Raw genomic sequence first — 15,626 nt, forward strand, 5'->3', positions numbered from 1 at the left:
GGGAATAAACGGGTCCTTTTTAGAATGGCAGGCAGTGAAGAGTGGAGTGCCACAGGGCTCAGTGCTGGGACCCCAGCTATTTACAATATACATTAATGATTTAGATGAAGGAATTGAGTGTAATATCTCCAAGTTTGCAGATGACACTAAGCTGGGTGGCAGTGGGAGCTGTGAGGAGGATGCGAAGAGGCTGCAGGGTGACTTGGACAGGTTAGGTGAATGGGCAAATGCATGGCAGATGCAGTATAATGTAGATAAATGTGAAGTTATCCACTTTGGTGGCAAAAACAGGAAGGCAGATAATTATCTGAATGGTGACAGATTAATAAAAGGGAAGGTGCACCGAGACCTGGGTGTCATGGAACATCATTCATTGAAAGTAGGCGTGCAAGTACAGCAGGCGGTGAAGAAGGCAAATGGCATGTTGACCTTCATAGCGAGAGGGTTTGAGTATAGGAGCAGGGAAGTCTTACTGCAGTTGTATAGGGCCTTGGTGAGGCCACACCTTGAATATTGTGCACAGTTTTGGTCTCCTAATCTGAGGAAGGACATTCTTGCTATTGAGGGGGTGCAGCGAAGGTTCACCAGACTGATTCCCGGATGGCAGGACTGACATATGAAGAAAGACTGGATCGACTAGGCTTATATTCACTAGAATTTAGAAGAATGAGAGGGACCTCATAGAAGCATATAAAATTTTGACGGGACTGGACAGTTTAGATGTGGGAAGAATGTTCCCAATGTTGGAGAAGTCCAGAACCAGGGGTCACAGTCTAAGGATAAGGGGTAAGCCATCTAGGACCGAGATGAGGAGAAGCTTTTTCACCCAGAGAATTGTGAACCTGTGGACTTCCCTACCTCAAAGTTATTGAGGCCAGTTTGTTGGATATATTCAAAAGGGAGTTAGGTGTGGCCCTATGACTAAATTAATCATAGAGAGAAGGCAGGTGTGGGGTACTGAAGTTGCATGTTCAGCCATGATCATATTGAATGGTGGTGCAGGCTCGAAAGGCCGAATGGCCTACTGCATCTATTTTCTATGTTTCCATGTCAGTTGAGTGTCTTGTCGTGTTGTGCTCCCAGGTGTACTGTTGTACAGTGGCAGTCACTGGAGTTGCACTTTCAGTGATCATTTCTTTTTGATTTTTCTCCTGCAGTGTCTCGAAGAAGCAGTGAGGAGATTAAGCGTGATCTGACAGTCACAGACGGCTCCTCTCCAGCATCATTGATGGGAATAGGAACCACATCTCCACAGTTGTCTTTGACATCTTCATCCCCCACAGCTTCAGTCACTCCAACCGCACGCAGCCGTCTCAGGTAAGGGTCACACTTGGCCAGGTCACTGAACCACTCGAGTGCTTCTAACGCCGTTGGTCCTTTTGCCAGGAAAAGAAAGGCTTGTATTTATATACACCGGATGTGCCAAAGCGCTCTATAGCAAATGAAGAACTTTTGAGGTGTCGTCACAGTTGTATGTAGCAGTTACGCAGTGTCACTTTTCAGCATGGTCATTGTCACTAAACCTGTTGATGCAGAAAACTCCAACTCCTTTTGTGAACGCGATGTCGAGAGATTGAACTGTGTGATGCACGTAATTTAAAACTGCTAAGGTGAGGATTGTCCTGATGTGTCTCTGGGTGTTTGCACTGTATGATGTGATACAGAGCCTTACACATCAGTTCCTTGAGTCAATCTTCAGTCAGTGCTTAGTTTATTGATCTTGGGCAGGGTGTTGGTGGGACATAGAGTATCTTTGGGCTAGGAAGCACCGTGGCAATCTGGTGCAGCGCAGATTGCTGGCCTACTTCAGCACCGTTAACTCCCCATTGGACTGATGGGGCCCCAGACACGATGGCAGCAGTCAGTGCTTGTGTGGCATCAATTTGACCCTGCATCAGAGCAGGCAGCATTGATACCACCACGCACTAACGACATGGCAGAATGGAGGTGTAGCATGGTCTTGGCCTGCCGCTCAATGGCTACTGCCACGTTGGTCATGGCCCGCGCTGTCATGTCTGGTCACTTCTGATGTCCATCATCGGTTGGAATTTACCAAGGATGGGCTGCTGAGATGCAAATGTTTGAGACGGCCTCCACCACATTCAAAGCAAGTGCACCTGTGCTCCACGGGATCCTCATCAATGCACCCATTAGCTCGCGATACATCGACATTGACTCCCTGGACATAGCCTCCAGGCCCAGCTGCTCATCTGCCATGGGCCGAAGAATTGGCCCCCGAGCTTCCCCTTGTGCTATGAGTTGCTGCAGGCAACTGGGGTCAGGAGCGTCAGCATCACGCAAACCCCTGGAAAACGGCCTCTTCCACCAAAGTGACCCTCCCCACTCGCTCCCAGTGAGGACGTCTTACCCTGTCCTGGCTCTCCACCTCCTCCTCATCTTCCCCGTCGTCTGTAGACGTCCGCTCACAGGCAGGCTGCCGTTCTTCCGACTCATCATCTGTAAGCACAAAGCAACAGAAGTGTGGTTATCAGCTGGGGAGGGGGCAGGAAGGCAAGAAGGAGGGGGCATCGTTATTTCGGTTGTAACATGTTGTAAGGCATGTGGCCTCAAGGCAAAATGGACGCTCACAAAATGCCCATCTCGTTCACATACCGTCACTGTCGAGCGGGCGCTCTGCCTCTCCGCCCTCCACTGCCATGACTGCAGCACCCATGAGAATGCATACTCGAAGCAGCTCGCGCATATTGTGCGTGGGTTTGACCTGCAATGACAAAAACAAAAAGTCGATAATGGCTGTGTAGGTGCTGGTGTGCCTCGTGTCTGCAGTAGGGTACTTGCGAGTAATACGAGGAAGTGTGCATATCGGCATTCCATCCTGCGTGGCATCGCACAGTGGATGTGTGCATGGTGGGTCTGGGGCACAAGCAACTACCAGTAAGGATGAGGCTCAGGACTGGCACCACAGATGAAGAGTTGAAAGATGCTACTAGGTGGGTTCAGGCTGAGTAAGGTGCTAGAAGGTGAGAGATGCTTGGATGGTAGGACATGTCTGGTGAGACGATGGAGAGGTCTCAGACTGGCTTCAGCAAGGAGGAGCATGGCCTGGTACACATAGAGAAGGGTTAGGCAGTGCAAAGTCTTTACATTGTATAAGACAGTGAGATTCACATGAAGGCATTGGAAGGTGAATTAAAAGGGTACTCACCCTGACGACCCTAGTAAGGCCATTGAATTTCTCGCGACATTGCATCGCTGTTGTGACTGCCGTGTTCCGGGCTGAAACGTGGTGTGCCACCTCCCTCCACAGCCTCGTCAAAACCCTAGGCACTGGCCTTCGTTCCCCTCCAGACTGGAGGGCATTCCAGCAACTCTCTACTGCCTCCAGCAAGGCATCAAGTGCGGTGGGTGAGAAGCTGGCGTCCTCCTTCCTCCTCCATTTTTGCACTCTAAAGACACCGTGAAGCTGGAGCTGCTCCTGCGCGAACTTACCTTGCCGCGCCTTTAAGACTCAGCTGTTCCCGGGGTCTGAATTGGAGTTCGGCGCATGTGTAAAGGGTCTGCTAAATTTACCGACCAAGCTTTTGTTATCGCCATGGCCGATTTAGCTCATCGCCCGATTCTGACGAATTTCTGGGCGGAGGGTGCAAACGTTTTCGAGGCGATAAAATTACCGCTCCGCCTGGGTTACTGCCCCAATGAGGCACGGCCGAATTTCTCCCCCTTAGTCTTAGCTTTATTTCTGTAAGTTAGTTAATAGCCGATTGCATTTTGGCATGGCAGGGCAGCTCAGTCCTGTGGTGTGCACATCCTGTGCCATGTGGGAAATCCAAGATGCTTCCCGTGTCCTGGACAACCACGTGTACAGGCGATGTCATCAGCTGGAGCTCCGGATTTCGGAGCTTGAGCAGTAGCTGGCGTCACTGCAGTGCATCCGCAAGGCTGAGAGCTTTGTGGATAGCACGTTTCTAGAGATGGTCACCCTGCAGATAAAAAGGATGCAGGCAGAGAGGAAGTGGGCGATTGCCAGACACAAGAGGAGGACTAGGAGTCCCCTGAGTGCATCTCACTCTCCAACCAGAATTCTGTTCTGAGTACTGGTCAGGGCGCTGGTTCCTCTGAGGAGTGCATCCAGAACCAAGTCCATAGCACCATGGGTGGCTCTGCTGTAGGGGCAGGGGCTGGGGGAGGAAGAAGGGCGGGAGAGAAATAGTGGTAGGGGATTCGATAGTTAGGGGAGCAGACAGGCGTTTCTGCGGCCGCAGACGTGACTCCAGGATGGTATGTTGCCTCCCTGGTGCCAGGGTTAAGGATGTCTCTGAGTGGCTGCAGAACATTCTGAGGGGAGAGAGTGAACGGCCCGAGGTTGTGGTCCATATTGGTACCAACAACAAGTCGAAAGCGGGATGAGGTCCTGCAGGGTGATTTTAGGGAGTTAGGAAAGAGATTAAAAAGCAGGATCTCAAAGGTAGTAACCTCCAGATTACTCCCAGTGCCATGTGCTAGTGAGTACAGAAATAGGAGGGTAGGACAGATGAATGCGTGACTGGAGAGATGGTGCAGGAGGGAGGGCGTCAGAATTCGTGGGGCATTGAGACCGGTTCTGGAAGAAGTGGGATCTATCGGTTGCTCTCCCCAACCAGGGACAGGGCACAGATCTTGATTTCAGTCAGAGAGGCTCTTGGGTTGCAGGCCCCCCCACTCCCCCGGACACTGCTGATAGCTGCTATTGCAGATGTCGTCTTCTGCAGAAAGTAAAAATCTTCAATCCATTTAACATCGCAGACACACGGGGTCACACGCTCACACATTAAAAGCACTGCGTTGATCCTTTTGTCATTGCCTAAAGCGAGGATACATTGCCGTAAGCTTAAGATAAATAACATCACCCGTGTGACACTGAACCTACATTTACATGGCACATGGGGCGGGCGGGGGGGGGGGGGCATTAATAAAATCATTACTTATTCTTGCTACCCTCGCCAGGTTGTTCCACCTCTTACGGCACCTTTCCCCAATGCGTACCATGGTACTTGTGGAGGACACAGCCTTCCCCGATCACGTCCCATATCCTGTTGGGTGCTTTCCACGACCACCCTTCGTTAGCTCAGAGTACCTCTCTGATATTCTCGAAGGGCAGGTAACTCCGTCTCTTCGAAGCAGGCGCCCTCGACCTCCCGTCTTGTTCGATGTTCCTGCGCTTCAATTTTCTTTTTTAAACATTTCCATAATATTTATGTTATGATTTTTGCTTTGTAAAATGTCTTATTCTTCAAACTAGAATTATTAGTTGTTACGAATATTTTTTAACTCTGCAATGTGCTTTTAAAGTAACTGCCCATCGATTAGCTTGCTGCTCCTTCTCGCTCGCTCTTCCTCCACTTCAACTCACTGCTCATGCGCAGATGACCCTGACCCCCACCCCCCCCCAAATCACAGGTAAAACGCTTCTGTGAAAAGAACGGTGGGGGTGGGGGGGGGGAAAGGATTTGCACATGCACAGTTCAGTGCCTCACTGTCCATCGAAAAGAAAATCGATCTGTATCGACTACTAGGTTACATACAGACCGCCCGACATAACGCCGAAAAGAAATCGACCAATTTTGTCCTCTTCGGTCTTGGCGGTATGCTGGCGGTTTGAAAAGACGCATACCACCGAGAAATGAGCAGACCTTATGCATTGACCAATTTCAGGCCCTTAGGCTATACAGCAGCTTCAAAAGAAGCCCAGGGAGAGGGGGGCGCTGTGGAAGCCGAGCCCCTGTGTCCGGGCGAGGGAGCGATTCTGCTGGCCGACCCTCGAGCCCGGTGAGGAGACGTTCGGTGGTGGGGTGGTACTTCAAAAAAAAAATCAAAAATTAAAGAATTGCATTAGACTTTGTTGCCCCAAATGCCTTCATTGAATGCCTAGCTTCCCGTTGTAAGCAAGCCTGTTGCGCATGCGCAAACCAGGGTGTGAGCCATTCTAGGCTGTGCACCTTGGAGAGAGAGAGAGAGAGAGAGGAAAGAAGGTGTGAGTGCTTTATCCTACTGTTTTGAGCTTGTTGCAAAGCTACAATTTAATTATGGGGGCAATATTGACAATGCCATACCTCGTGCAAGGCTTCTGCATGATGGTGCTGCAGAGGAGAAGATTTATTAGGCATCATCACTTGAGGAACCTCAGAGTACATAGGATGATGAACAGGAGACCTTACCCACATCGGGTATATCGAGACAGGCATTCATACCTGCGCCTGAGTGATGCAGACTGTGTCAGAAGGTTGCGTTTCCGCAAAGAAGTTGTAACCGAGATCTGAGAGTTAGTAAAAGCAGACCTGCAACCTCAAAGCGTCAGGAAGACTGGTTTGTCAGTTGAAGTAAAGGTTACAGCTGCACTTTCATCTTGCGCATCTGGATCAGGCCACAACTGGGGCTGCCATTTCTCAACATGCAACACATATCTTCATTCTGCAGGTGAATGCTGCACCATATGCCCGGAGGAATGACGACAGAAAGTTCCCCATGACCGTTCAGGCAATGCGTGGCAGGGCTGTGGGCTTCTCCAGGATTGCTGGTTTCCCAATAATACAGAGCTGCATTGATTGTACCCACATCGCCTTGCGGGCACCTTTGGAAGATTCTGAGATGTACAGGAACAGAAAAGGCTTCCACTCCGTGAACCTGCAGCTCGTCTGTGACGACATGCATCGCATCATGGCAGTTGATGCGAGATATCCTGGGAGCGCCCATGATGCGTTCATCCTACGCGAGAGCGCTATGTCGGCCATGATTCAGCAGCAGCCAGAAGGGCATGGCTGCCTGCTGGGGGACAAAGGGTATGGCTCGCCACCTGGTTAATGGCGCCCCTAGGCATAACCCGGACAGAAGCGGACCGGGAATACAACATGTCGCACATTGCGACGCGCAGCATAATAGAGAGGGCCATTTGCATCTTGAAGCAGCGTTTCCGATGCCTGGACCATTCCAGAGGTTACTTGCAATACTCCCCCTGAGATTATCGGTCAGTTCACTGTTGTGTGCTGCATGCTGCACAACTTATCCATCACGAGGCAACAGCAGCTGGTAGTAGAAGACCCACCTGAGGTGAGCGTGGCTGATGACGAGGACGAGGAAGCCTACCTGAACCCGGTGCATGATGGCGGAGGAGGGCGGGCCGTCGTGCCCCTTTAACGATTGTTCGAGCCTGCGCTAGCAGCTCATCCGTGAACGCTTTGCTGCCTGAGGGCAATTATTCCACATGGACCATGTTTACTATTTGGACCTGTTCCGTAATGTTGTGTTGTGCTAATGGAACAAATAATGTAAATATTCAGTTATAACGTAAAAAATATTTTACTCAAAAGTTTAACTTGTTTGTACTTAATTTTAATAAAAAATGGGGTAGAAATTCTGGCGTTCCAGGCCCGTACGAAGTTTCGGAAGGCATCGGAAAAGCCATTTTTTCGCGCGCAATGCGCATGCACTGAAAACCGGCTTTTCCGATCTGTCAAGCTAGAGCTCGACAGATCATAGACATCTCGGGAGCGAGGACATTTCTTGGGCAAGATTGTGGGATTTACGCACATCTTGCCCAGCAAGTGTCCTCAAAAATCTTGTGCCTGATAAAAGCCGGCACATAGCCTACTTTTACAGGCACAAGTGTTTTAAAACATACAAAAACACGATAAAATTAAATTATAAACACACATTTTATTGTTAAAAGCCCTCCCCACTACGGTAAGCTTATTTTTAACCATAATTTAAAAAAATTTTAAAAATCGGGAAAATATTTTATTTTTATAAGACATAATAACTTTAATTTCAATTAATTCGGCCGCAACTGGAGTATTGTGTCCAATTCTGGGCACTGCATTTTAGGAAGAATGTGAAGGCATTAGAGAGGGTGCAGAACAGATTTACGAGGATGGTTCCGGGGATAAGTGACTTCAGTTACGTGGATAGACTGGAGAAGCTGCGGTTGTTCTCCTTAAAGCAGAGATAGTTGAGAGGAGAGTTGATCGAAGTGTTCAAAATCATGAGGGTTCTAGACAGAATAGAGAGAGAGAGACTGTTCCCATTGGCAGAAGGGTCGAGAACCAGAGGAGACAGATTTAAGGTGATTGATGTGAAGAAAAACCTTTTTACGCAGCGAGTGTTAGGATCTGGAATGCGCTGCCTGAAAGGGTGGTGGAGGCAGATTCAATTGTGGCTTTCAAAAGGGAATTGGATAAGTCCCTGAAGGAAAAAAATTTGTAGGGCTACGGGGAAAGGGCGAGGAGTGAGATTGGCTGAAGTGCTCTTGCAAAGAGCCGGTACGGGCTCAGCGGGCCAAATGGCCTCCTTCCATGCTGTAACCATTCTATGATTCTATGAATCCCTACAATCCGGTTTCCGCCTCGGCCACAGTACCAAAACGGCTCTCATCAAAGTCACAATTGACATCCTTTGTGAGTGTGACAAAGGTAAACTATCCCTCCCCTCCTTCTGAACTTGTCTGCAGCCTTTGACACGGTTGACCACTCCATCCTCCTCCAATGCCTCTCCACCATCGTCCAGCTGGGTGGGACTGCACTCACCTGGTTCCATTCTTATCTGTCTAATCGTAGCCAGAGAATCTCCTGCAATGGCTTCTCTTCCCGCCCCCGCATCGTTACCTCTGGTGTCCCCTAAGGATCTGTCCTTGGCCCCTTCTTATTTTTCATCTATATGCTGCTCCTTGGCGACATCATCTGAAAACACGGAGTTAGTTTCCATATGTACACTGATGACACCCAGCTCTACCTCACAACCATTTCTCTCAATCCCTCCACGGTCTCTAAATTGTCAGTCTGCTTGTCCCACATCCAATACTGAATGAGCAGAAATGTTCTCCAATTAAATATTGGGAAGACCGAAGCCAGTGTCTTTGGTCCCCACCACAAACTGCGTTCTCTAACCACTGACTCCATTCCTCTCCCTAGCATCTGTCTGAGGCTGAACCAGACTGTTCGCAACCTTGGTGTCATGTTTGACCCTGAAATGAGCTTTCGACCACATATCCACGGCATAACTAATACTGCCTATTTCTACCTCCATAACATCGCCTGCCTCAGCTCATCTGCTGAAACCCTCATCCATACCTTTGTTACCTCTAGACTTGACTACTCCAATGCACTCCTGGATGGCCTCCCACATTTTACCCTACGTAAACTTGACGTCATCCAAAACTCGGCTGCCCGTGTCCTAACTCGCAACAAATCCCATTTACCCATCACCCCTGTGCTCGCTGACCTACATTGGCTCCCGGTTAAGCAACACCTCGATTTCAAAATTCTCATCCTTGTTTACAAATCCCTCCATGGCCTCGCTCCTCCCTATCTCCCTAATTTCTTTCAGCCTCACAAACCCCCCCAGCGATATCTGCGTTCCTCAAATTCTGTTCTCTTGAGCATCCCTGATTATAATCGCTTAACCAATGCTGGCCATGCCTTCAGCTGCCTAGGCCCCAAGCTCTGGAATTCCCTCCCTAAACCGCTCCCCCTCTATCTCTCGCCTCTTTAAAGACGCTCCTTAAAACCTACCTCTTTTCTGGCGTCATTTCTTCCTAAGTGGCTAGGTTTCAAATTTTTGTCTTAATAGTCCTGTGAAGTGCCTTGGGATGTTTTACTACATTAAAGGCACTATATAAATACACGTTGCTGTTGTCTCACCAAGGTTAACCTCTCTGCTTTTGTACTGTAAGCCTGGTACTGAGTTAACGCACTTTATTCTCTTGTTAACTTGCTCAGCTACTTTTATCAATTTATGTATCTGTATTTCCCGGATCTCGCTGCTTCTCCACTCTAGGTAGTTTCTTACTTACAAGGAATAATTGGTCGTCTTATTCTTCCCACTAAAATAAACCATTTCACACTTTGCTACATTGAATATCATTTGCCATTGATCTGCCCACTCTGCAAGTCTGCCCTCTCTTGCCACGCTCCCTCACTCTGGGGAACTTTCTTCTCATCTTCTCTTGAGTAATGCACTGAGGAGATCCCATTCATGTGATTGATCACTTCCTGCCTTACTTGTTGTACACTGCCTTCATTTTGAGGATCTCCCTCTGCCCCAATGATTGACACTTTCCCCAGTGCCCCTGACTCTGAAGGGAACAGTCCTGGGAGTCTCTTTAGCCATACTGCCTTGTTATTCAGTCTCCAAAAAGATATGGTGCCTTTCTTAAAGAGCTGCTTGACTTCAGATTCCCCACTCCCCCGCTCACGCCCAGTGACTCAACACTCCAAGCACAGACACACCATGCAGGGAATGCTGGGAGAGTGCCCATTTTTAGCCCAGCTGTGGATTCTGGCCTGTAACGGGACCAATCCCTTGTTGTTCCTAAACTTACTGTAAATGGATTCTATTTGGAGTACTTTTCATTTTAATTCTTTATGACCTGGTGCTATGATACCCCACTACCATCCCTCTCATTCATCCTTCCCTATTCCTCCTGAAAGTTGTATCCCCAGGAATATTTAATTGCCAACCTGACCCAGCTACAGCATTCTTTCAATTACTGCTGTAATGTTCTGCTTTTCTCTCTTGATCACTGACACTAGTTCCCCAGTTTATTCCCTATAATCTATGTCTTAATATAAAGACATTCTAAATTGGATTCACTTGGTTTTGCAATTTTTCCTTTCTTTGCCTTTCCACATTTACAGTCCTGTTTAACCTCTTTCCATCTACTTATTATACACAAAGAGATTACTTTTCCTCCCAATCTACCATCTCCACTGTTGGGCTTTTCCTGCACTCCACTATATTTGTTTAAAGCTCCTGGTGGGTTTGTGGACTGTTGGGGAAGGGACCCGATAATGTACGTGCTGGATCTCGGGCAATGGTATTCTCAGCTTGGCCAATAGAAGATGTCATTTGAGCAGGGCAAATTGGGCTCTGCCACTTTCTCCCCTGTCCTTATTTCAATGCAGCACAGAAGTAAACCCTAAACCTCAGGCATTTCACAGTTCCAAACTGCTGCTCTGCTTGATTCTCACTCTAAACTATCTTCACATTATTGGGATACCAACTTTTATATAACACCAGGTTCACAAAAAACCCTTTGTAACTAACCCTTTCAATCCATTTTGATAAGCGCATTACATAGAATTTACAGCATCGAAACAGGCCATTCGGCCCAATTGGTCCATCTGACTCTCATCTCGCCCTGCTTCATCTCATCCTATCATCCTATCATCCTATCCTTCTATTCCTTTCTCCCTCATGTACTTCTCTAGTTTCCCCTTGAATGCATCAATGCTATTTGCCTCAACCACTCCCTGTGGTAGCAAGTTCCACATTCTCACCACTCTCTGGATAAAGACGTTTCACCTGAATTCCCCATTGGATTTATTATTGACTATCTTCTATTTACAACCGCTAGTTTTAGACTCCCCACAAGTGGAAACATCTTCTCTATGTCTATCCTATCAAACCCTTTCATAATTTTAAAGTCCTCGATCAGGTCACCTTTCAATCTTTACCTTTTCTAGAGAAAAGGACACCAGCCTGTTCAGCCTTTGCTGAACTCGCAGTACTGGTATAATTCTTGTAAATCTTTTTTGTACCTTCTCCAGTGCCTCTATATCCTCAAACTGTGCACAGCGCTCGAAGTGTGGTCCAACATGGTTCTACACAAGAACCTCTCTGCTTTTTAATTCTATTCCTCTAGAAATGAACCCCTGTGCTTTTTTTTTACATTTTTTATGGGCTTGTAAACCTTATTAACAACTTTTTGGGGGCGTAATTAAGATTCTTCCCAAGATCTCAAAACTGCAGAGCTTCTCACTGTTCCACCTTCCCTTCCTCCTACAAGCTGCAGACTTTTCAAACCTAATCTCAGATTTACCTCTGTTACTTTTTGCAGTCTTGGTGGTCCCATGCTCTGTAAGCCTCTTGGCCTTTCATTTGGTTTCTCACTAAAAGAACAATTCACAGACATGCTGCCTTCTGCTCTGCACGTCATAAGGGCCACCCCAGCTCAGCTGATGAAAGGCTTTCTTGATTTACAATATTTCTCCTGATGGCTTGTTGCCGTTATTGCTGTTAATTAACAGTGACCTCCATCAGATAAAATCTGCCACACTTGACTGGTTATTGGACATGAGTTGATCATAAGAAGCTTGTTTATCAAGTTTTCAAATTTGTAAATTATTTTGAGACTAATTTTGTTTTGAATTACTAAGTATGTTTGTCCCGTGAAGATCCAAGTGGGTCAGCCTCCTTTGCAGCTTTGGGAAACACACAAATCAGATATATAAGCTATAACTCACTCTCCAGCCCATCCATTACTCTGTCATTTATTGAACTGATGTGTACAGTCTAGATTGGTGATGTTGTTGCATACACCAACAGCGCTGCTCGTATTTCCAACAGGAAGAAGTAAAGCAATGTAGTGAGAGAAAGGGTACCCATAATATTACAGATTTTGTTTCAAGTGCAACACTTTCTAAATTTTGAAGCATCAGTGCCCTGGGGGAAATATTATTGTAGATTCCTGTGAAGACTCAGTGGTACTGAGCAACACTAACCCAGTGACACCTAGATCTACCTCTCCACCATCTCTCTCCGCCCCTTCCGTGCTGTCACACTGCCAACAGGGAAGAGCCTGAACCTCCTCCAACTTAACAAATAGAAATTCTTGTTATAAACTTTGTGTTCCCCTCCAGCTACTTGCTAGGACTGGAGCAGATTGTTTAAAAAATGGGTTTACTATTTGACCCAGAGCCTAGCTTCACCTGTTACCATTGTCTGCTTGTGCTTCTCTGCCACTGAGCCATGCTTTTGCCACCTACATACCAGGTTATTCCAGTGCCCTCCTTTCTGGTCACCCATCCTTCATACACTCCAACATCCAAAATATCCTACCTCACACTATTCTGTTAATTCATTTTCTCCATTTTGACTGCGTTACACTGGCTCCCTGTCCCTGTACTGTTAGCTGGTACCAGTTGGCCGCCTCCATGTGCTCAAAACCGATCTAGCCATGATTCATAGAATGTTACAACAGACAACAAACCAATTGGCCATCATTTCTTTGCTGGTATTTCTCACCACAAGAACCATCAGTCTAATCCCATTCTCCTCCTCTTTCCCCATACCCTTTAATACTTCCTCTTTTTGAAGCAACTATCAAATATCTTTTAGAAGAATGTATTGACTCCGCTTCAACAAGTGAATTCCACATGTGAGGCTTCCTATAAAGAAATGTTTCTAACCTTCCCTTTAATTCCTGCTCCAGATCACTAACCATTGACATAATTTGAAAAGTGCGGTTGTGTGGACAAACACACATTGCCCAGGCTTGCATATAAAGAATGGCCATTTGTAGGAGGTACTTTAGGGCTGCCAGTGTCTTTGCACCCATACCTGAGCAACAGTCAGTGCCTTCAGGAGAGCTGGGGAGGGATGAATTCAGCCAGGGCAGCTATGTTATCAGGATTGATTATAGTCAGCTCTTCACATATGCCCTCAATTCCACAATGAACCCTCTGTACATTGGCCAAACAATGCAAAGAAAGAACTTGTATTTATATAGTGCCTTATCATTTGTTCCAAAAGTACTTAGCCAATGGATTACGTTTCAAAGTGCAGTATGTAGGCATGAACCTATTGGTATGGTTAATATGCAACAGTCTATTAGAAGCCCTGTCCACTTGAAAGAGAGCAGACCACATCATACATTTAATTCATGGCTACATAACATCACTGAACTAAAAATCTGCAAATCTAATGCTAATAATGCAGAAGAAAATCAAGCCAAATACAGAAAATATAGAGGGGAAACAAAAAGGCCAAGAGGGTCTGAAGAAAGACTGGCAGGTAACCAAGGGAAACAGTAAAGGATTGTATAGACACATAAAAATTAAAAGAACAATTTAAAAAATGGAAGGGTCGATTAGAGGTGAAAATGGAAACCTCATTGTGAATGAGGGATGGAAGAGGTCCTAAATGAGGATGTAGTCTCGGTTTTCGCAGAGGAGTGTGACGGTGGGAATCAGAGTGCAGAGGTGGAGCAGTTAGATAGGATAATTATAGATAAGGATGTAATACTGGAAAAAATGGTGTAACGGAAAAGGAAGAGAAACCCAGTGCAGGTGGCTGTATCCTAGAATGCTGAGGGAGCATAAGAAATAGAAGCAGGAGTCGGCCATTCAGCCCCTCGAGCCAGCTCCGCCATTCAGTAAGATCACGGCTGATCATCTACCTCAACTCCACCTTCTCGCACTATCCCCATATTCCTTGATTTCCTTAATATCCAAAAATCTGTTGATCTCTGTCTTAAATATATGCAACAACTGAGCATCCACAGCCTTCTGGGGTAGAGAATTCCAAAGATTCACAACCCTTTGAGTGAAGACATTTCTTCTCATCTCAGTCCTAAGTGGCCAACCCCTTCTACTGAGACTGTGACCCCAAGTTCTAGACTCCCGAGCCAGAGGAAACATCCACCTGTCAAGCCCGGTAAGAATTTTGTATGTTTCAATGAGATCATCTTTCATTCTTCTAAACTTTAATGAACATAGGCCTAGGGGTAGAAATTGGGCTATTTCACGCCTCCCATTAGTGCATTGACACACATCAGTTTGCGACTGGGCTGCGAGGACAGTGTCTCCCGCTAAATTCGGTGCGAGTTTTGCGACGACAGAAAGATGCTACGTCCCGCTCTGCTGCGCCCAGTGATGGTGACGTCATCACTGTGCATAGCGCCCTGGAACAAAAATTAACCCTCGTCCCCTGGTTGTGCGCCTGGTGCTGACAACGACAGCTTCAGCAGTTGGGCTTCTGTCGGCTGAAGGAACGCTATTTAAAGGCTCCGGCATCTGGTTTACTTTTAGTGGGCCAATAATGGTTCCTTCTTAGTTTCACATAGGCAGACAGGCATTTTGAGCGATTTGCAGTTGAAGAAGTGTTCTGGCTCAAAGATTTGTGACTTTCATTGAGGGCAGATTTGAAAGACCAACATTGATATTTTTGTTTCATGGGAGTTTTCTGTCCCTGGACCTCGCGCTCCAGCATCACCGTCAGAGGCAACTGAGGCACAGAGAAAGGCTACAAAATGTGGGCAGAGGGAGGAGGGCCAGCAGGGCTGGCAACAGGATCCCCGGGTATTCCGGCAGCAGTTCTCCAACATCAGTTTCACTGAGGAACTGTGTGTTCGAAGGCTGCACTTCAGCAAGGACGTGGTCACAGAGCTCTGCCACCTTCTGCAACCAGACCTCGAGCCTCAGGCCAAGGTGAGGACGGCTCTCTCAGTGGCAGTCAAGGTCACCATCACGCTCAATTTCTACACCAGTGGATCCTTCCCGTGTGCAACAGGAGACATCTCCAACGTCTCCCAGTTTGCCGTCCATTGCTGCATCCACAAGGTCACAAGATGCTCTGTACAGAAGGAGGAGGGACTACATTTCCTTCCCCATAACCAGAGAGAAGCTGCACAAGCGTGCATGTGGCTTTACCAGGATAGTGTGCTTCCCCATGGTGCATCATCATCAGAGGCGGTCCCTTGTATCGAGGATGATTTGCTTCCATGCCAAACTACATATTGAAGGGTGGAAGATGCTTGTCCGTGGATTTTTTTAACAGGCTTGACAGAGCTAGGTCTTGGTCCAGTTGTAATGATTAACCAAGATGACTGGAGACCAGCTCTGATGCATGGACCTAGT

At 47.2% G+C, this 15,626-nt stretch overlaps 1 protein-coding gene across 1 annotated transcript in view; it reads left to right on the top strand.

Moving 5' to 3' along the window:
• The window catches only part of specc1la (sperm antigen with calponin homology and coiled-coil domains 1-like a), a 477,385-nt gene that overhangs the window by 341,022 nt on the left and 120,737 nt on the right, over positions 1–15,626 (top strand). Inside the window, exon 14 of the mRNA XM_070888305.1 lies at positions 1,158–1,317. Within this exon, the coding sequence (XP_070744406.1) occupies positions 1,158–1,317 (160 nt within the window). The remainder of the gene's footprint in view (positions 1–1,157; positions 1,318–15,626) is intronic.

The sequence above is a fragment of the Pristiophorus japonicus genome, chromosome 8 (genome assembly GCF_044704955.1).
Source record: "Pristiophorus japonicus isolate sPriJap1 chromosome 8, sPriJap1.hap1, whole genome shotgun sequence".
Taxonomy (NCBI): domain Eukaryota; kingdom Metazoa; phylum Chordata; class Chondrichthyes; family Pristiophoridae; genus Pristiophorus; species Pristiophorus japonicus.